The 27,549-nt window shown below is 49.5% G+C and overlaps 1 protein-coding gene across 4 annotated transcripts in view; it reads right to left on the bottom strand.

Annotated features, from left to right (window-relative positions):
- The window catches only part of EFCAB8 (EF-hand calcium binding domain 8), a 104,699-nt gene that overhangs the window by 74,047 nt on the left and 3,103 nt on the right, over positions 1 to 27,549 (bottom strand). For all 4 annotated transcript variants that reach the window (XM_055104475.1, XM_024926866.3, XM_055104474.1 and 1 more), the window contains 5 exons: positions 25,701 to 25,752; positions 21,759 to 21,924; positions 13,454 to 13,572; positions 10,831 to 10,934; positions 2,027 to 2,162 (listed from right to left, as the gene is read on the bottom strand). In XM_055104475.1, the coding sequence (XP_054960450.1) occupies positions 2,027 to 2,162; positions 10,831 to 10,934; positions 13,454 to 13,572; positions 21,759 to 21,924; positions 25,701 to 25,742 (567 nt within the window). In that variant the 5' untranslated portion in view covers positions 25,743 to 25,752. The remainder of the gene's footprint in view (positions 1 to 2,026; positions 2,163 to 10,830; positions 10,935 to 13,453; positions 13,573 to 21,758; positions 21,925 to 25,700; positions 25,753 to 27,549) is intronic.

Genomic DNA, 27,549 nt, shown 5'->3' with positions numbered 1-27,549 from the left:
GGCCAGCCCACTCAGCTTAGAGTTGGAGAGAAACCAGAGATGAGGTAGGTGTGGCCACCTAAGGAATCTGTATTTTACTCTCTTTTTATTGAGACGGAGTCTCGCTCTGTCGCCCAGGCTAGAGCACAGTGGTGCGATCTCGGCTCACTGGAACCTCTGCCTCCCGGGTTCCAGTGATTCTCGTGCCTCAGCCTCCCAAGTAGCTGGGATTACAGGTGTGCGCCACTACGCCTGGCTAATTTTTGTATTTTCAGTAGAGACGGGGTTTCACCATGGTGGCCAGTCTGGTCTCAAACTCCTGACCTCAAGTGATCCGCCTGCCTCAGCCTCCCAAAGTGCTGGGATTACAGGCGTGAGCCTCCGTGCCTGGCGCTGTATTTTACTCTTTGAATCACACCACAGGCTCTGAACTGAAGAAAGCAGAAAGAAGTACGATCTGAAAAGCTGGGAGGAAGGAGCAGGGAGGAGCGTAAACCAGTTCCTCTAGATGGATAATCAGAAGGGATAGGGAAGGCAGGGGCAGAGAGGAGCCTGTTCCATCAGAACTCAGAGAGCACCAAGAGCACAGAGGACTGTGCTCTCGGGCTCCCCAGGTGGTTCCGGCGGTGAAGACAATGGACCAGAACCCTCCTAAGCCCCTCTCTCCTGCCCAGGGCTGGGGTCTAACCCACACACACCAGTAGCTTGGTAACTCCCAACCCCTGCACTGTTCAGAGAAACCAAGAGCCCTAGGGAGTTTCAGTGACCTGCACCCAAGATCACATAGCTCTTGAGTGGAACTCAGGCCCCGCCTCAAACTTGAGGTCTCTCCATCTGCATGACAGTGGGTGTGTGGTCCTGGGAGGCCTACTCCTGCCAAAGCGGCCCCTCCAGGAAGAATCCAGGTCTGCTGGGCCTTCCCAGAGAGCCTTCCTCTGTCCCCTTCAGCCTTTGGAGGTGCTTTGGTGACCATGTAGCAGCCACAAGCAGGAGCTCTGTCTGCAACACACCCTGCCCCAGTCCACACACAGAAAGGTAAGGTGGAGGGCTATGGAAGCCACAGCCTCAGGATGGTGATCGTGACTCCCCCTTGGTGCACCAAGGAGAGCCATGGGACCCCACAGACCCTAGTTCCACCCAGGCCTCTTCTTCCCCAAAGGATGAGCCCTGAGGCAACTGTGAATCACTCTGCAGTTACACAGGCTCAGAAAGCCCTTCATCTGGGGGCTGTGTTCTCAATCAACCTTTCTGTAGAGCCCTGGAGAGCAGTGCTTTCCTCGTCTGCTGGAGGATTCTGGACGGCCCTGGCGACCAAGTACACAGTGGGTTCTCCTGAGCGTCTTCTCACTTACTACTCTCAGCCAGGAGCTGGCAGCACAAAGACAAATATATCCAGCAGGGACTTGCTGCGTGCCCTGCCCTGCCCCAAGCACTACACATGTATTATGTCATCACGTGTTCCCAAAAGGACTGTAAAGAAGCACTGTAACTAGCCCCATTTGACAGATGGGAAAACTGAGGCACAGGGAGTATATAGTACCTTGTCCAGGTCACAGAGCTTGCAGTTGGTACAGTTAGGACTCTGACCCTGGGATTTGGGCTCCAGAGCCCATGCTCATAACCACTATGATTTCCCGCCTGGACTAGGCAAAAGGCCTGAATCGGTAGGACGTGGGGACAGCGTGGGAGTGGCTGACCCCTAGCACAGGAGTCTTGGGGATGACAATGCCATTCACTGAGATGGGGACGCAAGAGAAGGAAACCTGGTGGGCAGGGACAGCTAAAGGGACACCTGTTTGGGCTAATGGATTTGAGGGGTCTGTGAGACGCCCACATGGAATGGACATCCAGGTGGAATCCTGCTTAGCAGAAGGGAAATGTGTGGCTCCCACAGTGAAGCCAAGTCAGGACCCAGGTGCTGTGACTGCAAGTCCAGGCTGCTTAGACCATGAATCTGCCTGGCTCCAGGTCACCTTCACCATGGGGGTGCTAAGGCAGAGGCTCTCCAATGACCCATGTGTGCACCATGTGTAGGGGCCCCACTCACCCTAAAGGAGCTCATCAGCGAGAAGGACTCAGACCAGAACTGCAGGATCCCGTCTTTGGTGACAGTCAGGAAACACCCGATCTTCTTGAACCGGTGGATTAAAAACACCACCTTCACCACCTCACAGCCATGGTTCCTGTGGGAGGCGATGAAAGAGAGAAGAGCCCAAGCAAAAACAGCTCAGGGAGGGGGCACCTGCGGCAGAACAGAGAGCCACCGAGGAGGAGGGACAAAAGCCGGCGGAGCATCACGCACACGCACGCACATGCGCACGCCATAAACCCATAGCTGGCTCTTCCAAGCGGGTTTCTACTGGATCATCAACAGTGGCCAAAAGAAAAAGGGCCCCACGTAGAAGCTGATATGAGGCGGGGCTCCAGAAGTGAGAAGCAGCAGGCTTATCCTGCGAAGTAGCCAGCCAGCCTCCTCGCGACGTGATGGGACAGAGGAGACAGAACGGAGGTTGTTCGCAAAGCTTCTATCATAGGAAAAACTGCCCAGAGAGGGTGAGCAGAGTGGAGCCTGAGGCTGAAAACTGAGAAACAGCACTTTCTAGCAACTGCTCTAGTGCTCTGGGGTAGAGGGGGGAACAGAACCGAAGGATGAAATCAAAGTGGACAAGGAGCAGTGGGGAATTAGGGTCCCACACACCAAACCTACAGCCAACAGCTCCGGGGGCAGGCCTGGCCTCGCAGGATGCCGCCCTTGAGCATTCATACAGGCTTTGATGCTCCCCTCTGTGGGTTGCTTCCCTGCACCCAAGTGGGCTAAGCCAGCTATCTGGCCATTGAGAGTCCCTGCCACTCCAGCTTCCCAACATGGCATGGCACACACTCTCCTACTTGATCTGCCCAATCTTTGAGCCCTGGCAGAGCAGGTGATATTACCTCATCCTACAGGGGCCCAGGGAATAATCATTTGCCTGGAGTTATGTCCTATTTGCCAGCAGGGCTGGAACTAGAACCTAGGCACTGTGACCCCTCCTCCAGGGCCCTTTCCAAATCCGGTGGGCCTGGTCTGACCCTGGGCTTAAGGATAACCCACGCCACTGTGAAAATTCAACTGCCATTACCATCTCTGCAGAAGAGCAAGGGAAACGTGTCTGGACACGGTTCTCCTCTCTCCTATCCTCAGCCCATGGCTCTGGGTAGATTGTGATGAATATTCTCAGCTGCCCTCTCATCTCTTCCAACCCTGCCACTTCTGTCAGGGCCAAAGACTGTGCAGAATGGGATGATAGGTGACAGCTAGGAAAAGGGAAGACAGCCCTAAGGACATGCCATCTCAGGGAGGACTTGGTTTCCTCACCTGCATGATGACAGCACCTGCACCTCCTAGGGCTGTGATGGGATCAGATGAGAGGCTGCATTTGGTGCACCCGGCCCAGGCTCAGTAAAGGTAAGCCAATGTTTTAAGTTACTCTTTCATGAAGGTAATTAAATATTACTCATTTATTTTCCCCACCAAGTTGGAAATGCTCTCCGGGTTTGTAGGTTGAACAAATAAATAGGAGAATATAGGAACAAGCCTCTTGACATTCTGTTTCAGGACCTTTAAACACCCTTGAGATCTAAATGGCCCAAAGAAATAGAAAGACCTGACCGGGCAGAGTGGCTCACGCCTGTAATCCCAGCACTTTGGAAGGCTGAGGTGAGTGGATCACTTGAGGTCAGGAGGATTACTTGAGGTCAGGAGGTGGGCAGACCACTTGAGGTCAGGAGTTCAAGACCAGCCCGGCCAACGTGGTGAAACCCCATCTCTACTAAAAATACAAAAATTAGCCAGGTGTGGTAGCACACGCCTGTAGTCCCAGCTACGCAGGAGGCTGAGGCAGGAGAATCGCTTGAACCCGGGAGACAGAGGTTGCACTGAGCCAAGATTGCGCCACTGCACTCCAGCCTGGGTGACAGAGTGAGACTCCGTCTCAAAAAAAAATAAAGAAAGAAATAGACCAGTGAAGGCTTGACCTTATTAAGCAATGTGTTCATGCCAAAATGTACAGTTATGTATTTGAACATACTTCATGTTCAAATGGTTGCTTTTATCTGATTGTATCATGGGAATGAACACTATATCTAATTAGGGAATGTCTCCCCTTCCTACTGCTATAAAACAGAGGTATGTAAATCGCCCTTCAAGCTATATGAACTGGACATGCTACATGGGAACCAGTAAGATTGCCCAGGCCCACACAGTGCAGAGTAGAAGCTAAAGAGCTGGCAGGGACAAATTCTCCACTGGATAGCCCTCTGTGGAGCATTTCCTGGGGCTTACGACAAAAGCCTGTAAGCACCTCCCTGCAACAGCTACTGGGACTTTGGACTAGGGAATGTCCTCTTGAGGGGCATTTACTACCTTGTTATGGGACATTAACTGAAGCTACCCCTATGACTGAAGGATATAAAATTATCTTGAAACCTGAAATACCCAGATGTCTTGGGTGATATCAGAGAAATGCTCTAATGGGGCCTACAGAGGCCAGAAATTCCATAATAAAATGGAAATGGTTGGCCAGGCGCAATGACTCACACCTGTAATACCAGCACTTTGGGAGGCCAAGGCAGGTGGATCACCTGAGATCAGGAGTTCAAGATCAGCCTGGCCAATACGGTGAAATCCCGTCTCTATTAAAAATACAAAAACTAGGCCAGGCGCGGTGGCTTACGCTTGTAATCCCAGCACTTTGGGAGGCCGAGGCGGGCAGATCATGAGGTCAGGAGATTGAGACCATCCTGGCTAACATGGTGAAACCCCGTCTCTACTAAAAATACAAAAAAATCGCTGGGCATGGTGGTGGGCGCCTGTAGTCCCAGCTACTCGGGAGGCTGAGGGAGGAGAACGGCATGAACCCGGGAGGCAGAGCTTATAGTGAGCCGAGACTGCACCACTGCACTCCAGCCTGGGCGACCGAGCAAGGCTCTGTCTCAAAACAACAACAACAACAACAAAAAATCAGCCAGGCGTGGTGGCGGCCATCTGTAATCCCAGTTACTCGGAAGGCTGAGGCAAAAGAATCACTTGAACCCAGGAAGCGGAGGTTGCAATGACCTGAGATGGTGCCACTGCATTCTAGCCTGGTCCACAGAGCAAGACCTTGTCTCAAAAATAAAATCCCAAAAAATAAATACAATAAAATGGAAATGGTTTACTCAGCATCTTGCTACCTGAATGCAAGCAAGAGATACTCACAAGCTATGAGCCTCTTTACCCCAGGACTGATTCTGGAACTGTGTGAGGTGATGCTGGGTTCTGTCGACACTTGGACAGTGTGCCGTGAACAGCTATCAAGTGACCAACGAGGAAATGCTGGGTTTACAGTTTCAAAGTGAATGGACAATATTCTGTTTGGAGGGCTGCCACTTGCAGCAAAGAAGGTAGAAACTGATCAGCCTCAGTGGGCTGAATTGCATTTGCATGCTGTCTTTTTTTTCTTTCTTTTTTTTTTTTTTTGAGACAGAGTTTTCATTCTTGTTGCCCAGGCTGGACAGCAATGGCGCAATCTCCGCTCACTGAAACCTCTGCCTCCTGGGTTCAAGCAATTCTCCTGTCTCAGCCTCCCGAGTAGCTGGGATTACAGGCGCATGCCACCACGCCTGGCTAATTTTTGTGTTTTTAGTAAAGACGGGGTTTCATCACATTAGTCAGGCTGGTCTCAAACTCCTGACCTCAGGTGATCCACCCACCTTGGCATTCCAAAGTGCTGGGATTACAGGCGTGAGCCACCGCGCCCGGCCTTGCATGCTGTTTTTCTAACAGTGACGGAAGAATTGAACAGTGGTGGAAGCTCCCGTGTTTGGGATTTTACTGACTCACAGGCAGTGATCGATGGCCTGGCCATGCACTCAGGCAAGAGGACCAGGGAAACCTGGCCTGTTGAAGGGATGCCCCGTGGAGCATGGCCCTGTGGAGATTTGAGGGGTGCATTAAAGCTGAACAAGTCAATGCCCCTCAGAAGAACTCCCAGGTTCAGAAGCTGACTGGAATTGACAAGCAGAGATCCCCATATGCTCCCGTGAGGTGGCCACCTGGTTCCATAAATGAGTAACTAGGGGGGAGCTGCAGAGTGTGGAGATGGGCAGAATCTAGACATGTTCCTTTTGCACTCCCTCAGGCAGATAATGCCAGGAAGAACCGTTCTGTTTGTCAGCAAGAGAGACAGAGACTGCCAATGGCCATGAGACACAGTCCCTCTGGGAAGGCCCTGAAACACAGCAGACAGCTGAGACTGATGCTGGTAGCCCTGGAGGGCTACAAATGGGTCTGGACAGGAAGAGACACTAACTCCGGAGTGGGCTTTGCTCAGAGCGCCATAAAAACAGAGAGTAGAAGATGTCAGGTGGGTTTGGAGGCCGACTCTCATTTCTTCGGACCAAGAACAAACTCTTCAGCTCATAATGTCCAACAATGGCAGAGAACCCCATTGCTGGTAGAAAGCACAACAGGCAATCGAAACACTAGTTGTCTAAAACGGAGGGGACGGATGCATGAGGGGCTGGCTTACCCACCCTCAAGAGTGTGTGCTCACCTTCAGCAGGAGTGGGACCAAGAAGTGTCCTCACTAGATTTTCTGTTTTTCTGGTTGATGTGGGAAGAAAAGTGGGGAGGATGCTGGTATGACTATGCAGTTGTGCCAAGGGAGGAATACACTTGTAAAATGACTACTTTTTTATTTCTTACCCAAATTGTCAGAGGCGTTTGAACCAGAGCGACTCCATCTTGAATAGTGGCTGGTTAAAATAAGGCTGAGACCTACTGGGCTGCATTCCTAGGAGGTCAGGCATTCTAGGTCACAGGATGAGATGGGAGGTTGGCACAAGGTACAGGTCATAAAGACCTGGCTGATAAAACAGCATGCGGTAAAGAAACCAGCCAAAACCCACCAAAACCAAGATGCCAGTGAAAGTGACCTCGGGTCCTCCTCACTGCTCATTATATGCTAATTATAATTCATTAGCATGCGAAAAGACACTCCCACCAGCACTATGATAATTTACAAATGCCATGGTGACATCAGTAAGTTACGCTATATGGTCTAAAAAAGGGAAAAACTCTCAGTTCTAGGAATTGTCCATCCCTTTCCCAAAAATCTCATGAATAATCCACCCCTCATTTAGCATATAACCAAGAAATAACCATAAAAATAGCCAAGCAGTAGCCCTTGGGGCTGCTCTGCCTATGGAGTGGCCACTCTTTTATTCCTTTACTTTCTTAATAAACTTGCTTTCACTTTACTCTACGGACTCGCCCTGAATTCTTTCACGCATGAGGCCCAAGAACCCTCTCTTGCAGTCTGAATCGGAACTTCTTTCCGGTAACAAAAAAATTTTTTTCTCCGCTACCTGTTGGTCCAGTTGTCCTAGGGGTCCAATTACAAGTGTTGGAAGCAGGGATAATTTTTTTTTTTTTTTTTTTTTGAGTCTCGCTCTGTCACCCAGGCTGGAGTGCAGTGGCGCCATCTCAGCTCACTGCAACCTCCACCTCCCAGGTTTAAGCGATTCTTCTGCCTCAGCCTCCCGAGTAGCTGGGATTACAGGTGCCTGCTACCACATCCAGCTAATTTTTGTATTTTTAGTAGAGACAGGGTTTCACCATGTTGGCCAGGACTCCTGACCTCAGGTGAGCCACCCACCTTGGCCTCCCAAAGTGCTGGGATTACAGGTGGGAGCCACCATGCCTGGGCAGGGATAATTTCTAAGCAAGAAACAGTCACCATGTTTTAAAACATTGTCAGAATTCCCTAAGGGCCTGATGGGGGTGTATTGCGCCTTCATCCCATCTGGCAAAATGGGGGTTAAAAATAAATACAGCTATATTGCCTCATGGTAAAAATGGCTCGCGAGTTTGGAACTCGTGTAACCCTATTCTCTACGAATGAGAATGGACTGAGGGCAGGCACTCGCTACAGTAGCTTTGCTACCAACGATCCAGATAGGCACAGTGGCTGAACCCGATGTCCCTTGCAAAGGAGGAAAAGTTTGGGTAAAAATAAATGACAAATGGAGAAAAGGAGGAATACTAGCTGAGGGTAAAGATTAATAAATGGATTAAATGGAGAGAAATCCAGTATTACACCAACAACTTGAAGGAGTTCTCAGAGCAAGAGATGACTGGCTGGATGCGGTGGCTCACGCCTGTAATCCCAACATTTTGAGAGGCCGAAGTGGATGGATCACTTGAGGTCAGGAGTTCGAGACCAGCCTGGTCAACGTGGTGAAACTCCATTTCTACTAAAAACATAGAAATTAGCTAGGCATGGTAGCAGGTGCCTGTAATCCCAGCTACTTGGGAGGCTGAGGCAGAAGAATCACTTGAACCCGGGAGGCAGAGGTTGCAGTGAGCTAAGACCGTGCCACTGCATTCCATCCTGGGCAACAAGAGCAAAACTCCATCTCAAAAAAGAAAAAAAGAAAAGAGAGATGACATTGTCTCTTAGCTCAATGATTCCTGATGCCTGAGAGGTTTATTTGCCAAGCCAACTCCGGCTTTTGGAACCTGACAAGATTGAAAGGAAGCCTACAAACCTGAATGGCCTCAGCTTGGGAGACATTCATATACTATGATGGATGGGATGAATTATTAATGACTAAATGGGACTCTAGGAATGTGCCAGTATCTTTTGAGTTGTGTATTCTTTTGCTATAAGGGAGCTGTGTTCTCTGTGTTCAAAAACCAGGAGTGGGGGCCTGTGGTGTTTTATATATATATATATGTTTTGCCCACAGTTCCTAACTCCCACAGCCCCAGAGTCCTGCCCTATGCCCTAGGGGCAGGAATGCTGATATCATGAAGCTTCCACTAAAAACCCCAGAGGACTGGGTTCTGAGAGCTTCCCTATGGCTGAACACACGGAGGTTCCTGAAGCTTGTGCATCCCTCTCCCCATACCTCGCCCTACACATCTGTTCATCTGTATCCTTTGTAATATTCTTTATAATAAACCAGTAAATGTTTAAAAAATACAGTTATGAAATCTCTTATCATTCATATTTATTGGTTATTTCTCAATTAAATCCCAACCAAAATTTTGTTTTAAGTTATTGCCGGGTACAGTGGCTCACACCTATAATCCTAGCAGTTTGGGAGGCCAAGGTGAGCGGATTACTTGAGGCCCCAAGTTGACAAACAGCCCGGCCAACACAGTGAAACCCCATCTCTATTAAAAATACAAAAAAATTAGTCAGGCCCATGCCTGACAGGCGTTCGTAATCCCAGCTACTTGGGACGCTGAGGCGGGAGAATCACTTGAACCCGGGGGGGCGGAGGTTGCAGTGAGCCAAGATCAAGCCATTGCACTCCAACCTGGGCAACTGAGTGAGACTCTGTCTCAAAAAAAAAAAAAGTTACCCTTGGGTGACTTTCATTCAAGCCGCCTTCTCTATTAAACCCCAGGCTGCCTGAGGGCCGGGGCTGCCTTCCAGCTCTTGGTCTTCCCCGTGGCCTAGTCTGGGTCTGGTCCTCTTAGGACAGACCCACCCACAGCTCCCTCCTGACCTGGTCACAAATGTAGGCTGCCACACCTTGTACCTCAGGACCCAGCTCCCTGCCTGGCCACCTGCCCCAGGCAACAGTGCTCCAGGGTGGACTGCAGGAAGGGATCCAGTGACCTGGGCGGCCCAGGCCCAGCAGGTCAGAGCCCCCGCAGTGCTACTCATGCTTAGGGAGTCCAGGGGGAGGAACACACAGCGAGGCAGATCAACCCCTGGCACAGACAGAAGAGGTTGAGGGGGTTTGAGACATGCTACCCCCAAATAGGGCACCGCAGCATACTGAGTCTGTTAAACTAAAGGAATTTGAGAAGCAGTATGTTGAGGAAGGACTGTCTGACCTTACCCTGAAGCCGGTCATAAGACTCATGTGAGGGGTGCCCGAAGACACAGGGACACGGACAAGAATCTGAACTAACGTCCTTGCTATTTCCGCCATGTATTACGCTTGGCTCATGGCCCCTCTGTCCTATCTTATTTGTCCACAGCTTTCCACCCTCCATTGAACCTAGCATGAAAACCCTCAGGTTATCTGTTTCTTAGGGCCTTCATTTCCTACGGAGGCTCCCGTGTCATGTAAAACTTATATTAAATAAACTTGTATGCTCGTCCTTGTAACTCTGTCTTCGCTTAGAGATGTCCCTGCCAATGAACCTCAGATGGGTAGAGGGAAAAGACAGTTTTCCTCCCCTGCAAAGCCAGGGTTCAGTGGGCACAGCGGGTGGGGGAGCCACGAGGAGGAAGAGTGAGCAGAGCGGTCAGGCAGAAGCCAAGGCAGGGTGGTGCCACCAGCTCCAGGAGTAACAGAGGGACCTACTCCCGGGGTCAGCCACTCTGAGGCCTCCAGGGCCTGGCTGGGGGCTTGAGGAGCAATTCCCTCCCTGTTGCCTGGGAGGAAACTCCTATTCCTGCCTGTGCTGGCCACCTGTGCCACCTGTGCCCCTATGATGAAACTGCCAGACCCACTCCGCACCAACTAGCACAGGAAGCAGGTGAAGCAATGCTGTATACTGGGGAATGGGGGCTGAGAGGGCCAAACACAGCAGCCCGCCACTTTCTACCTATTGGCCTGGGGTCAGCCATTTGACCTCTCCAGACCTCAGTGGCCTCATCTATAAAATGGGGACAAATCACGTACCTTAGTCCTAACACTTACAGGGCTGTGAGGTTGAAATTAGCCAAAGGACATCAGGCAGCAGGCTGATGCCAGCCCCTGGTCAGCACCAGCAAGGTCACGGATTGAGGGAGGGGCTCACTGCAGGCTGGCACCAGCACTTGTTCAGTCACCCCACCCACCAAGGCCCAGGAAGAGGCTCCTTACAGGGGGACAACCGTCATGGGAAGGTAGAAGTGCAGGCGGTACTGGCTCTTTCGCATGTCCTCTTTTCCCTGGAACTCACGCATCATGTAATCCACATACTTTTGCTGCCTCGAAAGAAAGCACAAGGGAGGCAGGGTATTGGCAAAATGGTCTCAGCCTTCGGTTTCAAGAACTCAAGCCTGATTCCCAGGGTCCCCCTCACCACCCCATCTCTCCTGGGCCCTTCCGATAGGCTGTGGTGGCTGCTTCCCAAGTACTGGCCAGGGCAGGTGGCCAAGCAACAGACCTGCTCTTTCTCTGTTTGTCATTCAGGCTGGAGTGCAGTGGTGTGATCACAGTTTATTGCTCAGCCCCGCAAAGTGCTGGGATTATAACCATGAGCCACCACACCCGGCCTTTTTTTTTTCCTTTTGGGACAGGGCCTTGCTCTGTCAACCAGGCTGGAGTGCAATGGTGTGATCACAGCTTACTGCAGCCTCACTCTCCCAGGCTCAAGTGATCCTCCCACCTCAGCCTCCTGAGTAGCTGGGACCACAGATGCATGCCACAATTCCCAGCTAATTTTTGTATTTTTTGTAGAGATGGGGTTTCGCCATGTTGCCCAGGCTGGTCTCGAACTCCTGGGCTCAAGTGGTCTGCCAAAGTTCTAGGATTAAAGGTGTGAGCCACTGCGCTTGGACAGCAGACCTGTTCTTGAATCCTGAGTATGGGAAGGGCCTACTCGCAGCATTCACTGAAAGAGCACAGCAGCGTCTCCCTCGCCGTCCTGAAGCACTAAGTGCATCCTCAGATCACCCCCACAACTGGCATCACCCTGGGAGCTCTTTATTCACTCTCCCCTATGGATAATAAAACTCAGGCCCCTGTAAGGATGTGAGATGCCCATTCTCAAACATCAAGTTAACAGCAGGGAGCACCCACACCAGGGCCACTGGCACAACTCCAGACTCCATTCCACTGCCCAGCTGCTGGAAAACATGGCCAAGGCCCAAAGCAGCCACCATATGAAGCTATAACAAGAAATGGGGTTGTAGAGAAGGACCACTGGGTAAAGCCCTGAGAATGCTAGGAATGCGAGGGGGTTAAATTGCTTTTTATTCTTTTTCTTTTGGTTGGCCTCATTGTTCTAAAGGAAATGTTTATTATAGAACATTAAGAGAAATAAAAACCGCCAAGTGCAGTGGCTCACACCTGTAATCCCAGCACTTTGGGAGGCTGAGGCGGGTGGATTACCTGAGGTCAGGAGTTCCAGGCCAGCCTGACCAACATGGTGAAACCCCGTTTCTACTAAAAATACAAAAATTAGCCAGGTGTGGTGGCGGGTGCCTGTAATCCCAGCTACTTGCGAGGCTGAGGCAGGAGAATCACTTGAACCTGGGAGGCAGAGGTTGCAAAGAGCCAAGATCGTGCCATTGCACTCCAGCCTGGGTGACAGAGCAAGACTCCATCTCAAAAAAAAAAAAAAAAAAAAGAAATAAAAACAAGAAAATTGAGAAGAAAACCCAGAATGTATACCTATGCTGAGGAGAGCTATGAGACGGCAGTTAACGCAGGGACTCTCAAGGCACCCTCCCTGGTTTGAATACTGGCTCCAGTGCTGATGAGTCTGAAGCCCTGGGCAAACTCCTAACTTCCCCATGCCTCAGTTTCCCAATCTGTCAAATGGAGGTAAGTTTTTTGTTTTCTTTTGTTTTTTTCCTGAGACATGGTCTCACTTTGTCACCCAGGCTGGAGTACAGTGGTGCAATCTCAGCTCACTGCAGCCTCAACCTCCTGGGCTCAAACAATCCTCCCAGCTCAGCTCCACAAATAGCTGGGACTATAGGCGTGCACCACCACACCCGTTTAATTTTTGGTATTTTTTGTAGAGACAGGGTTTTACCACGTTACCCAGGCTGGTCTTGAACTCCTGAGCTCAAGCGATCCACCCACCTTGACCTCCCAAAGTGCTAGGATTACAGGCATGAGCCACTGTGCCCGGCCGAAATAGAGGTAAGTCATAGCACCTACCCCATAGGATTCCTATGAGGTTTAAGTAAAATAATACATAGAGAGCTTAGCACAGTGCTTGGTGTAAATGCTAGTTATCATTGTCATCTTTGCTACATCAATTTGTCAGACTATCCTTGGTACTTTTCTGTATGCTTAAAAAGCTGTATATTCCCATTGTCGAACGTTTAGAACCAGAAAAACATGAAAGCATTATTATGATGATGCTGTAAAAGCCTGACACTTTTAGATGTAACAGCCACAGGCTGGCCTATCCCTAAGTGACAGTGAAGGGTCATGAGATGGTCGTGGTACCAGCTTGAATCCCCCAAGCCAAATGGGAGGCTGGTGGGCAGCACAGCTGCGTGGCAGGTGGGGTCACCGCTGCACACTCAGTAGGTCTCACACAGGGGCCAACGACACTTGTCCCTGGGGAATGAGCTGCCAGGAACTCAGCTCACACAGGTCTTAGGAGGGACGTCTCCACCAGGCAAGTCCCCCGGGTGGGGCCGGAATCCACAGGGAGGCTTTCCCACATCGTGATGGCCTCCCCTCTTCAGCCCCACCAACTGGTCAAGGACTGGACCCTCCAGCCTCCCTCCAGCACCTGAGGAAGCAGGGGCACCCTCCTCACCCAGGTGACAAAGCCTTCACAGTCCGAGTCCACCTTCAAAAACAGCTCCTTTAGCATCTCGTCCGACACACTGCTCAGAACCTTCTTCATGGCCTTGATGAAGGCGTCCATGCCCAGGGCTTTAAAGAGAGAACAGAGAGCATCATCCCCTTCCTCACAAGTCCCTCGGCCCATCACTGCCACGGAGTTCTCAAGTGTCTGGGTGCTGAGGGGGACACGCTGAAGACCACATCTATGGCCAGGCGCGGTGGCTCACGCTTGTAATTCCAGCACTTTGGGAGGCTGAGGCAGGTGGATCACTTGAGGTCAGGAGTTCAAGACCAGCCTGATCCACATGGTGAAACCCTGTCTCTACTAAAAATACAAAAATAAATTGGCTGGGCACAGTGGCGGGTACCTGCAATCCCAGCTACTTGGGAGGCTGAGGCACGAGAATCCCTTGAACTCAGGAGGCGGAGGTTGCAGTGAGCTGAGATCGCACCACTGCACTCCAGCCTGGGCAACAAGAGCGAAAACTCTGTCTCAAAAAAAAAAAAAAAAAAACACCACCATGTTTACCAGGTGCGCTCGGTTCAAGGCAGTCTTGGTGCTGCCTCCCCTACGGTCCTCAGCTGGTCCACTGCAGGGGGGCACAGAAGGGAGATGCCTCCAGCCAGAGACGGGGCCCTTAGGAGGCTGCCTCCTCCAGCCCCTCAAACCTCAAATCCAGCCCCTCTTGGCCCTGTCTCCCCTCCTCACATCTCAGCATCCACCCCAGCCACCCCAGGCTAGGCCAATTCCGGAAGCTTCTGTCCTCACATGGTTATCTTTTGCATCTTATCTGCTCAACATTCAACCACCCCACAAGTCCTGGCTGAAAACGCGCCATATGGGAGCACTGTGTTGGTCCCACAGCAGTGTGGGGAGGGGAGGCGCTAAAAAAGACCAACTCCCATTTCCATGCAATTAACAAAGAGGAAGGATTGAGACAAAGAAAACTCTCCAAAGAAAAGGAGAACCAGGCCAGGCACAGTGGCTCACGCCTGTAATCCCAGCACTTTGGGAGGCAGAGGCGGGAAGATCACCTGAGGCTAGGAGTTCGAGACCAGCCTGGCCAACATGGCAAAACCCTGTCTCTACTAAAAAATACAAAAAGTTAGCCAGGCATGGTGGCACATGCCTGTAATCCCAGCTACTTGGGAGGTTGAGGCAGGAGAATCACTTGAATCCAGGAGGCAGAGGTTGCAGTGAGCCGAGATCACACCAACGCACTCCAGCCTGGGCAACAGAGCCAGACTCTGTCAGAAAGAAAGGAAGAAAGAAAATAAATATTTAAATATTTTAGAAAACAAAAACAAAAATTAGCCGTGTTTGGCGGCGTGTGCCTGTAATCCCAGCTACTTGGGAGGCTGAGGCACAAGAATCACTTGAACCCAGGAGGCAGAGGTTGCAGTGAACCGAGACTGCACCACTGCACTCCAGCCTGAGCGATGGAGTGAGACTGTCTCAAAAAAAGAAAAAGGAAAGAAAATAAAAGTAGAAGCAAGGCCAGGCACAGTGGCTCATGTCTGTAATTCCAGTGCTTTGGGAGGCTGAGGTATGAGGATCATTTGAGATCAGGAGTTCAAGACCAGGCTGGGAAACATAAGGAGACCCAATCTACAAAAAAAAATTTTTTTAATTAGCCAGGTGTAGTGGCGTGAGCCTGTAGTCCCAGCTGGTTGAGAGACTGAGGTGGGAGGATGGCTTGAACCCGGGAGGCAGAGGCTGAAGTTGGCCATGATCTTGCCACTGTACTCTAGCCTAGGTGATGGAGACAGACCTTGTCTCTAAAAAATAAATAAAATAAAGGCTGGAAGCAAGTGTTCACACCTATAATCCCAGTACTTTGGGAGGCTGAGGTGGGCAGAAGGCTTGAGCCCAGGAGTTTGAGACCAGGCTGGGCAACATGGTGAAACCGCATCTTCACAGAAAATACAAAAATTAGCCAGGCATGGTGGCACATGCCTGTAGTCCCAACTACTGGGGAGGTTGAGCTGGGAGGATTGCTTGAGCCTGGGAGGCAGAGGTTGCAGTGAGCAGAGATTTCACCACTGCACTCCAGCCTGGATAACAGAGTAAGACCCTGTCTCAATAAATAAATAAATAAAATAAAAATGAAGAAAAGAAGCAGCAGAACAAAAGTATATAATGGCAACAAATAGACATTAATAAATTCAGACATCTAGAAGGACAGGTGAACTGCATTTTTTTTTTTTTTTGACAGAGTCTCGCTCTGTTGCCCAGGCTGGAGTACAGTGAAACAATCTCAGCTCACTGCAACCTCCGCCTCCTGGGTTCAAGCGACTTCCGGCTAATTTTTGTATTTTTAGTAGAGATGGGGTTTCATCATGTTGGCCAGGCTGCTCTCAAACTCCTGACCTCAAGTGATCCGCCCTCTCCGGCCTCCCAAAGTGCTGGGATTACAGGTGTGAGCCTACCACACCCGGCCGAACTGCATCTTCTAAAAGCAATTATCAAAATATAAACTTTGGCTGAAGGAAAAGATGGGGAGAAGAAAGGAGGAACAGGCAAGGATAGAAAATTCTCCACGTGCTGGCTGGGTCTATGAGGGGATCTGTCTGCAAATGGGTCAATAACCCCTGTCTACAACTTTTTTTTTAATAATCACAATCTTTAAAAAGTGCTTCCGGGCTGGGCACAGTGGCTCACACCTGTAATCCCAGCACTTTGGGAGGCCGAGGCAGGTGGATCACGAGGTCAAGAGATCGAGACCATCCTGGCCAACATCCTCGGAGTTCAGGGGGCTCCTTCCATAGGGAAGCCTTCCTAGGGTCTGTCTAAGGAGGCCACCCCCGCCATTGCCCGGTTCCATGGTTCTTGCTGACATTATCAGCTGACACACTGGCTTTCACTGTTTTGTGTTTTGTTTTTGTTTTTTGTTTTTAGTATTCTGTTTTGTTTTGTTTTGCTCTTTGAAATGGAGTTTTACTCTTATTGCCCAGGCTGGAGTGCAATGGCACAATCTCGGCTCACTGCAACCTCCGCATCCTGGGTTCAAGCAATTCTCCCTGCCTCGGCCTCCCAAGTAGCTGGGATTACAGGCGCCCACCACCACACTCGGCTAATTTTTGTATTTTTAGTAGAGACAGGGTTTCGCCATGTTGGCCAGGCTGGTCTCGAACTCCTGACCACAGGCGATCCGCCCACCTCGGCCTCCCAAAATGCTGGGATTACAGGCATGAGCCACTGCGCCCGGCCTTGTTTTTGTTTTTGAGATGGAGTCTCGCTCTGTTGCCCAGGCTGGAGTGTGGTGGCATGATCTTGGCTCACTACAACCTCCACCTCCTGGGTTCAAGAAATTCTCCTGCCTCAGCCTCCCAAGTAGCTGGAACTACAGGCACCCACCACCATGCCCAGCTAATTTTTGTATTTTTAGTAGGGACAGGGTTTTACCATGTTGGCCAGGCTGGTCTCGAACCCTTGACCTCTTGATCCACCCACCTCAGCTCGCTGGGATCCCGAAGTGCTGGGATTACAGGCATGAGCCACTGTGCCCAGCTCGCTTTCACTCTTGTCTGTCTGTCTTCTATCTCCCACTCCAGCCTGAGAGCTCTGGGGTGGCAGGGATGAGCCTGTTTCCCCAGGGCTGGGTCCTGGCTTCAACAAACATTGGTCCCCTGAGGGTTTCTGTGGGCGCTGAGATGTGCCGGTGATGGCACTTCATGCCAGGCATTGTTCTCTGTGCCTTATGCACCCTGACTACCTACATAAGGAAGAAAATGTGGCACAGAGAGGTGTGGTCGCTTGCCCAAGGTCACACAGCTGGTAAGTGGTAGCACCAGATACTAACCCTAGCAATCTGGCTCCAGAACTCATGCTCTTAACCCCATTCTATTCTCCTTATACAACACCCAGCACAATGATACAACAGTAATTATTGTTATATTTGTTGCTGGATCAAGGAATAAATGGAAAGCCTGAAGAAATCATGCCTTGCTAAAAGAGGGACCCATCTTGTTTATCTGGAGTTACAGCCAAGGCGCTTAAGCACTTAATGGTCCTTCCAGGTAGAAGATAGATGCCAGGGGGCAGGCCATGAGCCCTGCGGCCTCCTTCCAGACAGAGCTGGGAGTCAAACTGCCTTTGTGTGCTTTCAAAACCTCCTGGGGAGACTGAAAGGCACTCTTTCCTCTTTAAGAACCACTGACTTCCCTCAAAGATCTGGCACAACCTGGACTGAAGCTAGGAAAAGGGAACTTACAGAACAGGAAGAAGGACACTGGCATGTCCCCTCTTCCCTCCAAGGCACGCAGTGACAGTTGGGGTGCCTAAGACACGGTATGGAGCCCGCACTCATAATCCACCTCCTTAAAAGACTTTCAAAAGAGAAAAATGATCCTATTTTCCTTTATCCTACATCAACAAAAGGTGAATTTTCTTTTCTCCCATTTAAAGCCAAAGTTGGTTTTTTAAAATGAGAAAGGGTTTTTTATATTGATATGAAAATATCTGCAAGATACATTCAGTAAAAAGCAAGAGGTAAACTTGTTAAAATTAATTTTTTAAAAAAGCAAGGAATACAGCATAGCAAGACACCATCTCTACAAAAAATAAAAATGAAAAAATTAGCTGGATGTGGTAGCATGCACCTGTAGTCCTAGCTACTCTGGAGGCTGAGTCAGGAGGATTGCTTGAGCCCAGGAGGTCAAGGCTTCAGTGAACTATCATCACACCACTGCACTCCAGCCTGGGCTACACAGGAAAACCCTATCTCTAAAAGAAATTTAAAAGAATAAAAAATTTTAAAAAATAAAAAGCAAAGAATAGAACAGTGTGGACAGTAGGCTGCCATTGCATATAATAAAAGGGAGGAAACTGATGACTGGACACTAAAATTTAAAAGAAGAAGTAGAGAGGGCCGGGCACGGTGGCTCACACCTGAAATCCCAGAACTTTGGGAGGCGAGACAGGTGGATCACCTGAGGTCAGGAGTTCAAGACTAGCCTGACCAACATGGTGAAACCCTGTCTCTACTGAAAATACCAAAATTAGCCAGTGGTGCGTGCCTGTAGTCCCAGCTACTCGGGAGGCTGAGACAGGAGAATCACTTGAACCTGGGAGGCAGAGGTTGCAGTGAGCCGAGATCGCACCACTGCACTCTAGCCTGGGTGACAGAGTGAGACTCCATTTCAGGAAAAAAAAAAAAAAAAAAAGAAGTAGAAATGACTAAAGGTACTTCTGTATTTATTTCCAAAGGTCACAGGAGGCTGGGTGCAGTGGCTAATGCTTGTAATCCCAACACTTTGGGAGGCAGAGGCAGAAGGATTGCTTGAAGCCAGGAGTTTGAGACTAGCCTGGGCAACATAGCAAGACCCCATCTCTACCAAAAAGTTTTTAAAAATTACCCAGGTATTGTGGCACATGCCTCTGATCCTAGCTACTCCAGAGGCTGAGACAGGAGGATCACTTGAGCCCAGGAGTTCAAGGCTGCAGTGAGTTATAATCACACCACTCCACTCCAGCCTGGGCAACCAAGTGAGACCCTGTCCCTAAAAAAATTAAAAATAAAGATCACAGGAAACAGAAAACAGTAATCACTTAAAGGGACATACCTGGGCACATGGGTGGTGGGGGAGAAAAACATTTTCTCTGTATATCAGAAAGGTATCATGAAAAAAGTACCTTTTGGATTTTGAACCATTTGGATATATTAAACTGTGTGGATATATTACCTATTCAAAACATACACAAACACAATAAAAACGATGGCCAAGGTCAGTACCAATGGAGTCCTCCCAGACACAGTGGTGGCACTTCCTGGCTGCAAACAATGACATTGAAGACCACCACCCAGGAATCACCCTATCTTCAGACCAGACACAAATTGTCCCTCCTAGGTCTCACTTTACTCGTTCGTAAACTGGAGATTTCTTATCCTTTCCTGCCCACATCACAGTGTGGTTGTAAATCTCAAAAGAAATTCACAGGGCAGGTAAATAGGACCCTGGCATGGTCTAGTGGATATAAAGAAAGATGCCTTTAAGTATTCCTATTATTTGACTTACAGGAGTATTATCTCAGGGGGAAAATCAAGCTCTAAACAGAGAAAAGGCTTGATGCACAAAGGATATCTTTACAACATTAAACTCAATAAAACCTAAATGTCTGAAAATAGGGGAATAGCTTAGCCAGTGAAACAACTGCCTCTGTTAGTAATGATGACTTGGAAGATTATGTAGCAATATGGAAAATTCCTTAGGATATTAGCATTAAGTGAAAAGTAGTCTGAAATTACATATATAGTATGATTAAAGACATATGAAAACATACACAGCCATCTGCAGTAGAGAGACTTAAGCAGCCCCCATACTGTGTGCCTCCTGGTGCTCAATCCCTCCTTCGATCCCCTCCCCTGGAGTGTGGTGGGACCTGTGACTTGCTTCTAACCAACAGAATATGGCACAGGTGACAGGGTGTGCAGGACTATGTGCACATGATTACATGATTTGTTATATAAGATTGCAACACCTGGCCGGGCACAGCAGCTCACGCCTGTAATACCAGCACTTTGGGAGGCTGAGGCAGGCGGATCACCTGAGGTCGGGAGCTCGAGACCAGCCTGCCCAACATGGAGAAACCCCGTCTCTATTAAAAATACAAAATATAGCCAGGCGTGGTGGCACATACCAGTAATCCCAGCTACTTGGGAGGCTGAGACAGGAGCATCTCTTGAACCAGAGGCGGAGGTTGCAGTGAGCCAAGATCGTGCCATTGCACTCCAGCCTGGGCAACAAGAGTGAAACTCCGTCTCAAAAAAAAAAAAAAAAAAGATTGCAACACCCATCTTGCTGGAGTTTTTCTCCCTGTTGTTGGCTTGAGCCTTGCAAACAGCTCTGTTGGTGAATCCTGCATGGCCAGGAACTGTAGGTAGCCTCCCACCAACAGTCAGGAAGAAACAGAAGCCCTCAGTCACACAGGGGCAAGGAACTGAATTCTGCCAACAACCTGAGTGAGCTCGGAAGTGGGTCCTTCCCCAGTCAACCCCAGGATGATTCCACAGCCCCAGCTGACGACTTTTTTTTTTTTTGAGACAGAGTCTCACTCTGTGGTCTAGGCTGGAGTAAAGTGGCATGACCTTGGCTCACTGCAACCTCTGCTTCCCAGATTCAAGCGATTCTCTTGCCTCAGCCTCCCAAGTAGCTGGAATTAGAGGCCCGTGCCACCATGCCCAGCTAATTTTTGTATTTTTAGTAGAGACGGGGTTTCACCATGTTGGCCAGGCTGCTCTTGAACTCCTGACCTTAAGTGATCTGCCCGCCTTGGCCTCTCAAACTGTTGGGATTAGAGGCGTGAGCCACCACACCGGTCCCAGCCAACAACTTGATTGTAGCCTTGTGAGAGCCTGAACAGAGAAGCCAGCTAAGCCATGCCCAGACTCCTGCCCCACCAGAACTGTGAGGTGATAAACGTGCATTGGTTTAAGCCACTAAGACCGTGGTATTATCACACAGCAACAGATAATAAACCATACATATGAAACTGGAAGAAAATACATACACCAAAATGCTAACAGTGGTTACATGTGGGTGTTTGGACTAGGGGTATTTTTTAAAATTTTCTAGATCCCAAATAGCCTCCAATATGCTTGCAATGCCTACATAATGCTTGAAAGTTTTACAGGAGACACTAGATGCAAAGATGCTGATCAGGGTTGGGCACAGTGGCTCACACCTGTAATCCCAGCACTTTGGGAGGCCAAGGCAGAAGGCGCTGCTTGAGCCCAGGAGTTTGAGACCAGCCTGGGCAACATAGCAAGACCTCGTCTCTACAATTATTATTTTTTTAATTAGCCAGGCATGGTGGCATGTGCCTGTAGTTTCAGCTACTCCGGGGGCCAAGGCAGGAGGATCACTTGAGCCCAGTAGTCCCAGACGAGCCTGGACCACATATCACATTGGTGCAAAAGCAATTGTGATTTCTGCCATTACTTTTAATAGCAAAACTGCAATTACTTTTGCACCAACCTAATAGCAAGCCCTTGTTTCTAAAAAAAAAGAAAAATTTTAATTAGCCAGGAGTGGTGGTATGTGCCTGTAGTCCCAGCTACTCTGGGGGCTGAGACAGGAGGATCGCTTGAGCATGGGAGGTCGAGGCTGCCGTGGTGATCACACCACTGCACTCCAGCCTGGGTGACAGAGCAATATCCTGTCTCAAAAACAAAAAAAAAATGCTTATTATGTCTGAACCCTCCACACACCCCAGGTACTCGGTCCTGCCCTGTTGCAGAACTCACACAAAAACCGAGCCTACAGAGCGGCCTTACCTCCAGTCGAGCTGATGTCCTCCTCAAACATTTTCTCTATCTTGGCCAGGTGTATCTCAGTAAACAGCTGGGACCCAGGCTGGAGGTCAGGCACCTGGCTAAGGGTGATGGATGGTGTTGAGGAGCTAGCAGCCTCCTTGTTCTGGAAGCCATGTGGGATGGACAGCTGGAACGAATATAACAAGAACCAGGGACTGAGCGTTTCAATTTCCTGAGCCAAACATTTTCAGCACATGATTTAAAGAGAGACTCTTTGAGAAAGAACAAGGTAAGTAGTGTTATGATGTCACTGACAGAAATACAGAATTCTTAACCATTTTTACACCTAAGAAGATAAAGAAAAACCTAGACTCTTCTGACTTTGGAGAGGGAACCATTGTTCCCTTTTTACAGATGCCACAGCTGAGGCTCAGGGAGGATACAGCCAAGTCCTACCTTACTCATAATGGGGTGTTCATTTATAAGGGACCTCAGTTCAGTAACTATATCATTTCAAATCTTCAGTGGTCAGAATTCAGAACCCCAGGGGGCTGGGCATGGTGGTTCATGCCCATAATCCCAGCACTTCGGGAGGCCGAGGAAGGCGGATCATTTGAGGTCAGGAGTTTGAGACCAGCCTGACCAACATGGTAGAAACCCACGTCTACTAAAAATACAAAAACATTAGCTGGGTGTTGTGGCATGTGCCTGTAGTCCCAGCTACTCAGGAGGCTGAGGCAGGAGAATCACTCGAACCCAGGAGGTGGAGGTTGCAGTGAGCTGAGATTGCGCTGCTGCATTCCAGCCTGGGCAACAGAGCAAGACTTCAAAAAAAAAAAGAAAGAAAGAAAGAGAGAGAGAGAGAGAAAGGAAGGAAGGAAAGAAAGAAAGAGAGAGAGAGAAAGAAAGGAAGGAAGGAGGGAAGGAGGGAAGGAAGGAAGGGAGGGAGGGAGGAAAGGAAGGAAGGAAGGAAGGGAGGAAGGAAGAAAGGGAGGAAGGGAAGAAGGGGGAGGGAGGGAAGGAAGGAAGGAAGGAAGGAAGGAAGGAAGGAAGGAAGGAAGGAAGGAAGGAAGGAAGAAAACCCCAGGGAATCCCTCTCCATTTTCCCTAATTTGACCTGGTCCTGACCAGCCCAGATGTCCCATCTCGGTCAGATGAGCTCACCTGCCCCACCCCTGGCCTCCCTGCCAACACACCAATGCTCACACAGACCCCTCCACTGGGGGTTCTCCCTCACTTCCCCCTTCTACTCATCCTTCCCAAATCCCCCCAAAAGCCTTCCCCACCCCTCCAGGCCTCATGATGCTTCCTCTCCTCACCCCTCCATGAGACTGATACAGATACTTAGCATAATGTGTCAGGTCACCAAAGCTCAGGCCATCAAAGGCTGCCTTCCCTAAAAGACTCCAAACGTGGATAATTAGATGACCTGAGTGGCAGGCAGGCAGTGCTGCTCACTGAGACACATTGCTTTGGGCCTTGGGAAGTTGAAAACACTTTAGTTCAAAAAGCCAAAAGACAAGGGATTAAATTGCTCACTCTCCCCCTCTTAGCCCCAACTAAAGAGCAAATGTGCTCATCCTCCTGTGACCTTTCATTCATTAGCCCAGCGTCTACACACACTGACTGAGTGCTAGGCACTGTGGATACAGCACTGTGGATACACTGTGAACATAGTGAGGGTCCCTGCCTCCACGGAGCCCAACAGAGGAGCACGGGAAGGCTCTCACTACACACTCAGACCCCAAATTAGAAATCTCAGCACCGCCTTCAGCTCTTCCCTCTTCTTCCTATGCATTCTACCGTCCCTCCAGTTAATTATTCCTGGGATCCATCTCCTACATATAAGCCTCCTCTCCCACACCCCTGCTCGCCCCGAACTGTAGTCTTTTGCTGGGATAAGTACAATGACCACCACTAAGACCAGAGTTTGACCCTCTCTTCCCATCCACCTCCCAACACTGGCACCAGTCATCTTTCTAGGCAGCAAATTTTTTTTTTTTTTTGAGACAGAGTCTCACTCTGTCACCCAGCTGGAGCGTGGTGCGATCTCAGCTCACTGCAACCTCTGCCTCCTGGGTTCAAGTGATTCTCGTGAACCAGCCTCCCAAGTAGCTGGGACTACAGGCATGAGTCACCACGCCTGGTTAATTTTTTGTATTTTTAGTAGAGACAGGGTTTCACCATGTTGACCAGGCTGGCCTCGAACTCCTGACCTCAGGTGATCCTCCTGCCTTGGCCTCCCAAAGTGCTGGGATTACAGGTATGGGCCACCGCGCCTGGCTTCTAGGCAGCAAATCTGATCAATGACTTTACCCTGCTTCTGACACTCTTCACCTCAACTCCTGAGTGTAGCATTCAAAGTACTTCCTAACCAGCTCTGACCTATCTTTCTAGTTTCAAGCATGCACCATGTTCCAGGCACACCACCTGCTCCCCACCATCCCCAAGCCCAGCAAGCATTCGGTGCTTACTCACATTGTCTCCCATACACAGTCCAACCTGTCTCCCCCAGAGGTGAACCCCTACCCACTCTTCAGACTCTCGCTCAAATGGAACCTCCCCCAAGGAGCTCTTCCATAACTTTCAGATGACAGTCATCACTGCCACCTCCATATTCCCAGGTCTTTGTTCATATCTGCCCCTCAAGGCATAGTAAGTGTGCATGTCTGTCCATACATGTGGGCAGCAAGGCATGAGGGGAAGCACACGGCTGCAGAGCCCCAGAGCTCTGGGTTGGAATTCTGTCTGGCTCCCTCACTTACAGGCTATTTTAACTTAGGCAAATCACATCACTTCCCTGAGCCACAGGTTTCCTCATCTGCAAAACAGAAAGCCACAGTCCCTACCCTGCAGGGCTGTGGTTGAGACCTAAATGACACCTGAATACATGTGAAGCCCCAGTAAACTGTAATTACACAATAAATGACAGCTCTTGTTATTACTCCTTGTCTCATAGTGAGCTCTTCAAAGACAAAGGCATGTTTAACTTAACTTAATCTAATTTGTATTAATTATCTCTATATTCCCCAGCCCCAAGCACATAACAGACAATTGATACATACCTGGCTTGATAAAAACTCTTACAGCCCATCCCACTATTATCACAACCTGCTGGACAAAATTAAGTAGAGAAGTGGAGTCCACGTAGAGACCGTACATCAGGGGGCTCGGGTGTGTTGCATTTGACTCATGTAGCTTTTTTGTTTTGTTTTTTTAGAGACAGGGTCTCGCTCTGTTGCCCAGGATAAGTGCAATGGCGAGATCATGGCTGACTGTAGCCTCGACATCCCAGGCTCAAGCAATCCCCCCACCTCAGCCTCTGGAGTAGCAGGGACCACAGGCATGTGCCACCATGCCTAATTTATTTTTTACTTTTTGTAGAGATGGGGTTTCACTATGTTGCCCAGGCAGGTCTCAAACTCCTGGGCTCAGCGATCCTCCTGCCTTCGCCTCACAAAGTGCTGGGATTACAGGTGTGAGCCACCATACCCAGTCTCAGGCAGCCCTTTAAAAGTACACTTAGGTCAGGTGTGGTGGCTCACGCCTGTAATCCCAGCACTTTGGGAGGCTGAGGCGGGCAGATCATGAGGTCAGGAGTTTGAGACCAGCCTGGCCAACATGGTAAAACCCCATCTCTACTAAAAATATAAAAATTAGCTGGGCATGGTGGCACATGCCTGTAATCCTAGCTACTCAGGAGGCTGAGGCAAGAGAATTGCTTGAACCCAGGAGGCAGAGGTTTCAGTGAGCCAAGATGATGCCACTGCACTCCAGCCTGGGCGACAGAGCGAGACTCTGTCTCAAAAAAAAAATACACTTAAGTTACCTGCCCAGTAAATATCTGAGTATGCAACCCCCTCCCCGATGCAGAAACACCTATACTTCCATGCTGGTAAGTGAGGTTCTGGGTGACTCTGGAATGCCCCACCCTTTATTAGTTCAGATAATTGTCTTTCTTACCTTTTGGAGTTGAGGGATCTCTGCTAAGTCTTCAGAAGACATTAGCCTTGACCTAGAATAGGGAATCATAGTCAACTTAACTCCAGTCGTTGTAAGGACCACGTGGAAGGCTGACTTAGCCAGGTCACAGAAAGGTGGAAAAGAAGTCAAGGTCAAGGGAGAGGGTGGCTTCCCCTTGCCCATGGACACTCCCAGCAAGCAGTGGATGAGCATTCCTTTTCCCAGAGATTTCTCCAGCAAAAAGCTTTTGCCAAGCTTGCACTTGAGCCTTTCTTCCCCTGATAGAGAGGAGCTGTCCTGCAGAAGCCATGGGGTTTCACAAGTTTCTTTACTCCTGACTTAATGCCAGAGGCTTCCTAAAGGGGATCACACTTTCTACAGAAGTAGAAGAATCTTAGGAGGCCATGTGGTAGTCCAAGTACAATAAACAGATTAGAAAAATGAGGGCTCCTCATTTCCGCTGCATATACCCTCCCCACCCGCCTTCCAGTGCCCTCGCAAGCCAGGACTTCGGGAGAGCAGACAGAACAGAGCTCTGCTCTGGGAATATAAAGGGAACGTTTCTATTGGGTCAGCAAGGCCTCCATATGAGATGGATGACAGCGTTTTGTTAGGGTCATTGGAGCACCAATCCACCTCGTCAGCAAGTCCCACCAGGCAAGAGTCCAGAGGGCACTCTAGGATGGCAGGGGGACAGCCAAGAAATAGTTAAGCCCAAGACACGCACAGGGGGCAGACCAAGTGAGCCAGCTTGGCTTGACCTGAAGGGTCCTGGAGGCAGAGGGGAGGGAGGAATCATGGCAGAGAAGGAAAAAAAAAAAATTGGCAGCAAAAAGTAGAATCTTGAATACCTGGCCAGACAGTCTGAATAAAATGAAGGGCAACTATGAAAGTCATCAGCGGCCAGGTGCAGTGGCTCACACCTGTAATCCCAGCACTTTGGGAGGCCAAGGCGGAAGGATTGCCTGAGGTCAGGAGTTCAAATGAGACCAGCCTGGCCAACATATTGAAACCCTGTCTCTACTAAAAATATTAAAAATTAGCCGGGTGTGGTGGCAGGTTCCTGTAATCCCAGCTACTTGGGAGGCTGAGGCAGGAGGATTGCTTGAACCTGGGAGGCAGAGGTTGCCATGAGCCGAGATCGAGCCATTGTACTCTAGCCTGGGCAACAAGAGCAAGACTCTGTCCCAAAAAAATAAAAAATAAAATTCATCAGTACAAGCTGGAGGGAGAAGACTGAACGGTACCCAAGAATGCTCTAATCTAGCAGTGTCTTGGCAACAGCTCACACCTAAGGACCAAAGGAGAGAGGACAGCCTAAGGGAAGGAGATTTGGAAGCCAAGAAGCAAGCTAACAGAAATGCCAGAACCACTTCCAGAAAAAGGAGCAAAGAGGGAAAGTGGTTTTAATGCATGTGATACTAGGCTGTCCAATTAGGAATAAAAAATAGGCCGAGGCGGGAGGATCACTTGCATCCAGGAGTTTGAGACCAGCCTGGGCAACACTGAGACCCCACATCTACAAAAAATCCAAAATTAGCCAGGTGTGGTGGCACATGCCTATACACCCAGCTACTCAGGAGGCTGAGGTGGGAGAATTACTTGAGCCCAGGAGGTTGAGGCTGCAGAGAGCTGAGATCATACCACTACACTCCAGCCTGGATGACAGAGTGAGACCCTGTCTCAAAAAAAAAAAAAAAAAAAGAAAAGAAATAATAAAAACAAGTATCTGGAAATCTGGGGACTGAAACTTGAGGAGTGGCTACATTTAGAGGACAGAAAGAGGGAGAAACACACAAGACAGCTAGGAGAATGGGATGCTACAAAGTGACCTAAGGTGATAAGGGAA

This window comes from Pan paniscus, chromosome 21 (genome assembly GCF_029289425.2).
Source record: "Pan paniscus chromosome 21, NHGRI_mPanPan1-v2.0_pri, whole genome shotgun sequence".
In the NCBI taxonomy this organism is placed as follows: domain Eukaryota; kingdom Metazoa; phylum Chordata; class Mammalia; order Primates; family Hominidae; genus Pan; species Pan paniscus.
This window is presented reverse-complemented; position numbering and strand designations above follow the sequence as displayed.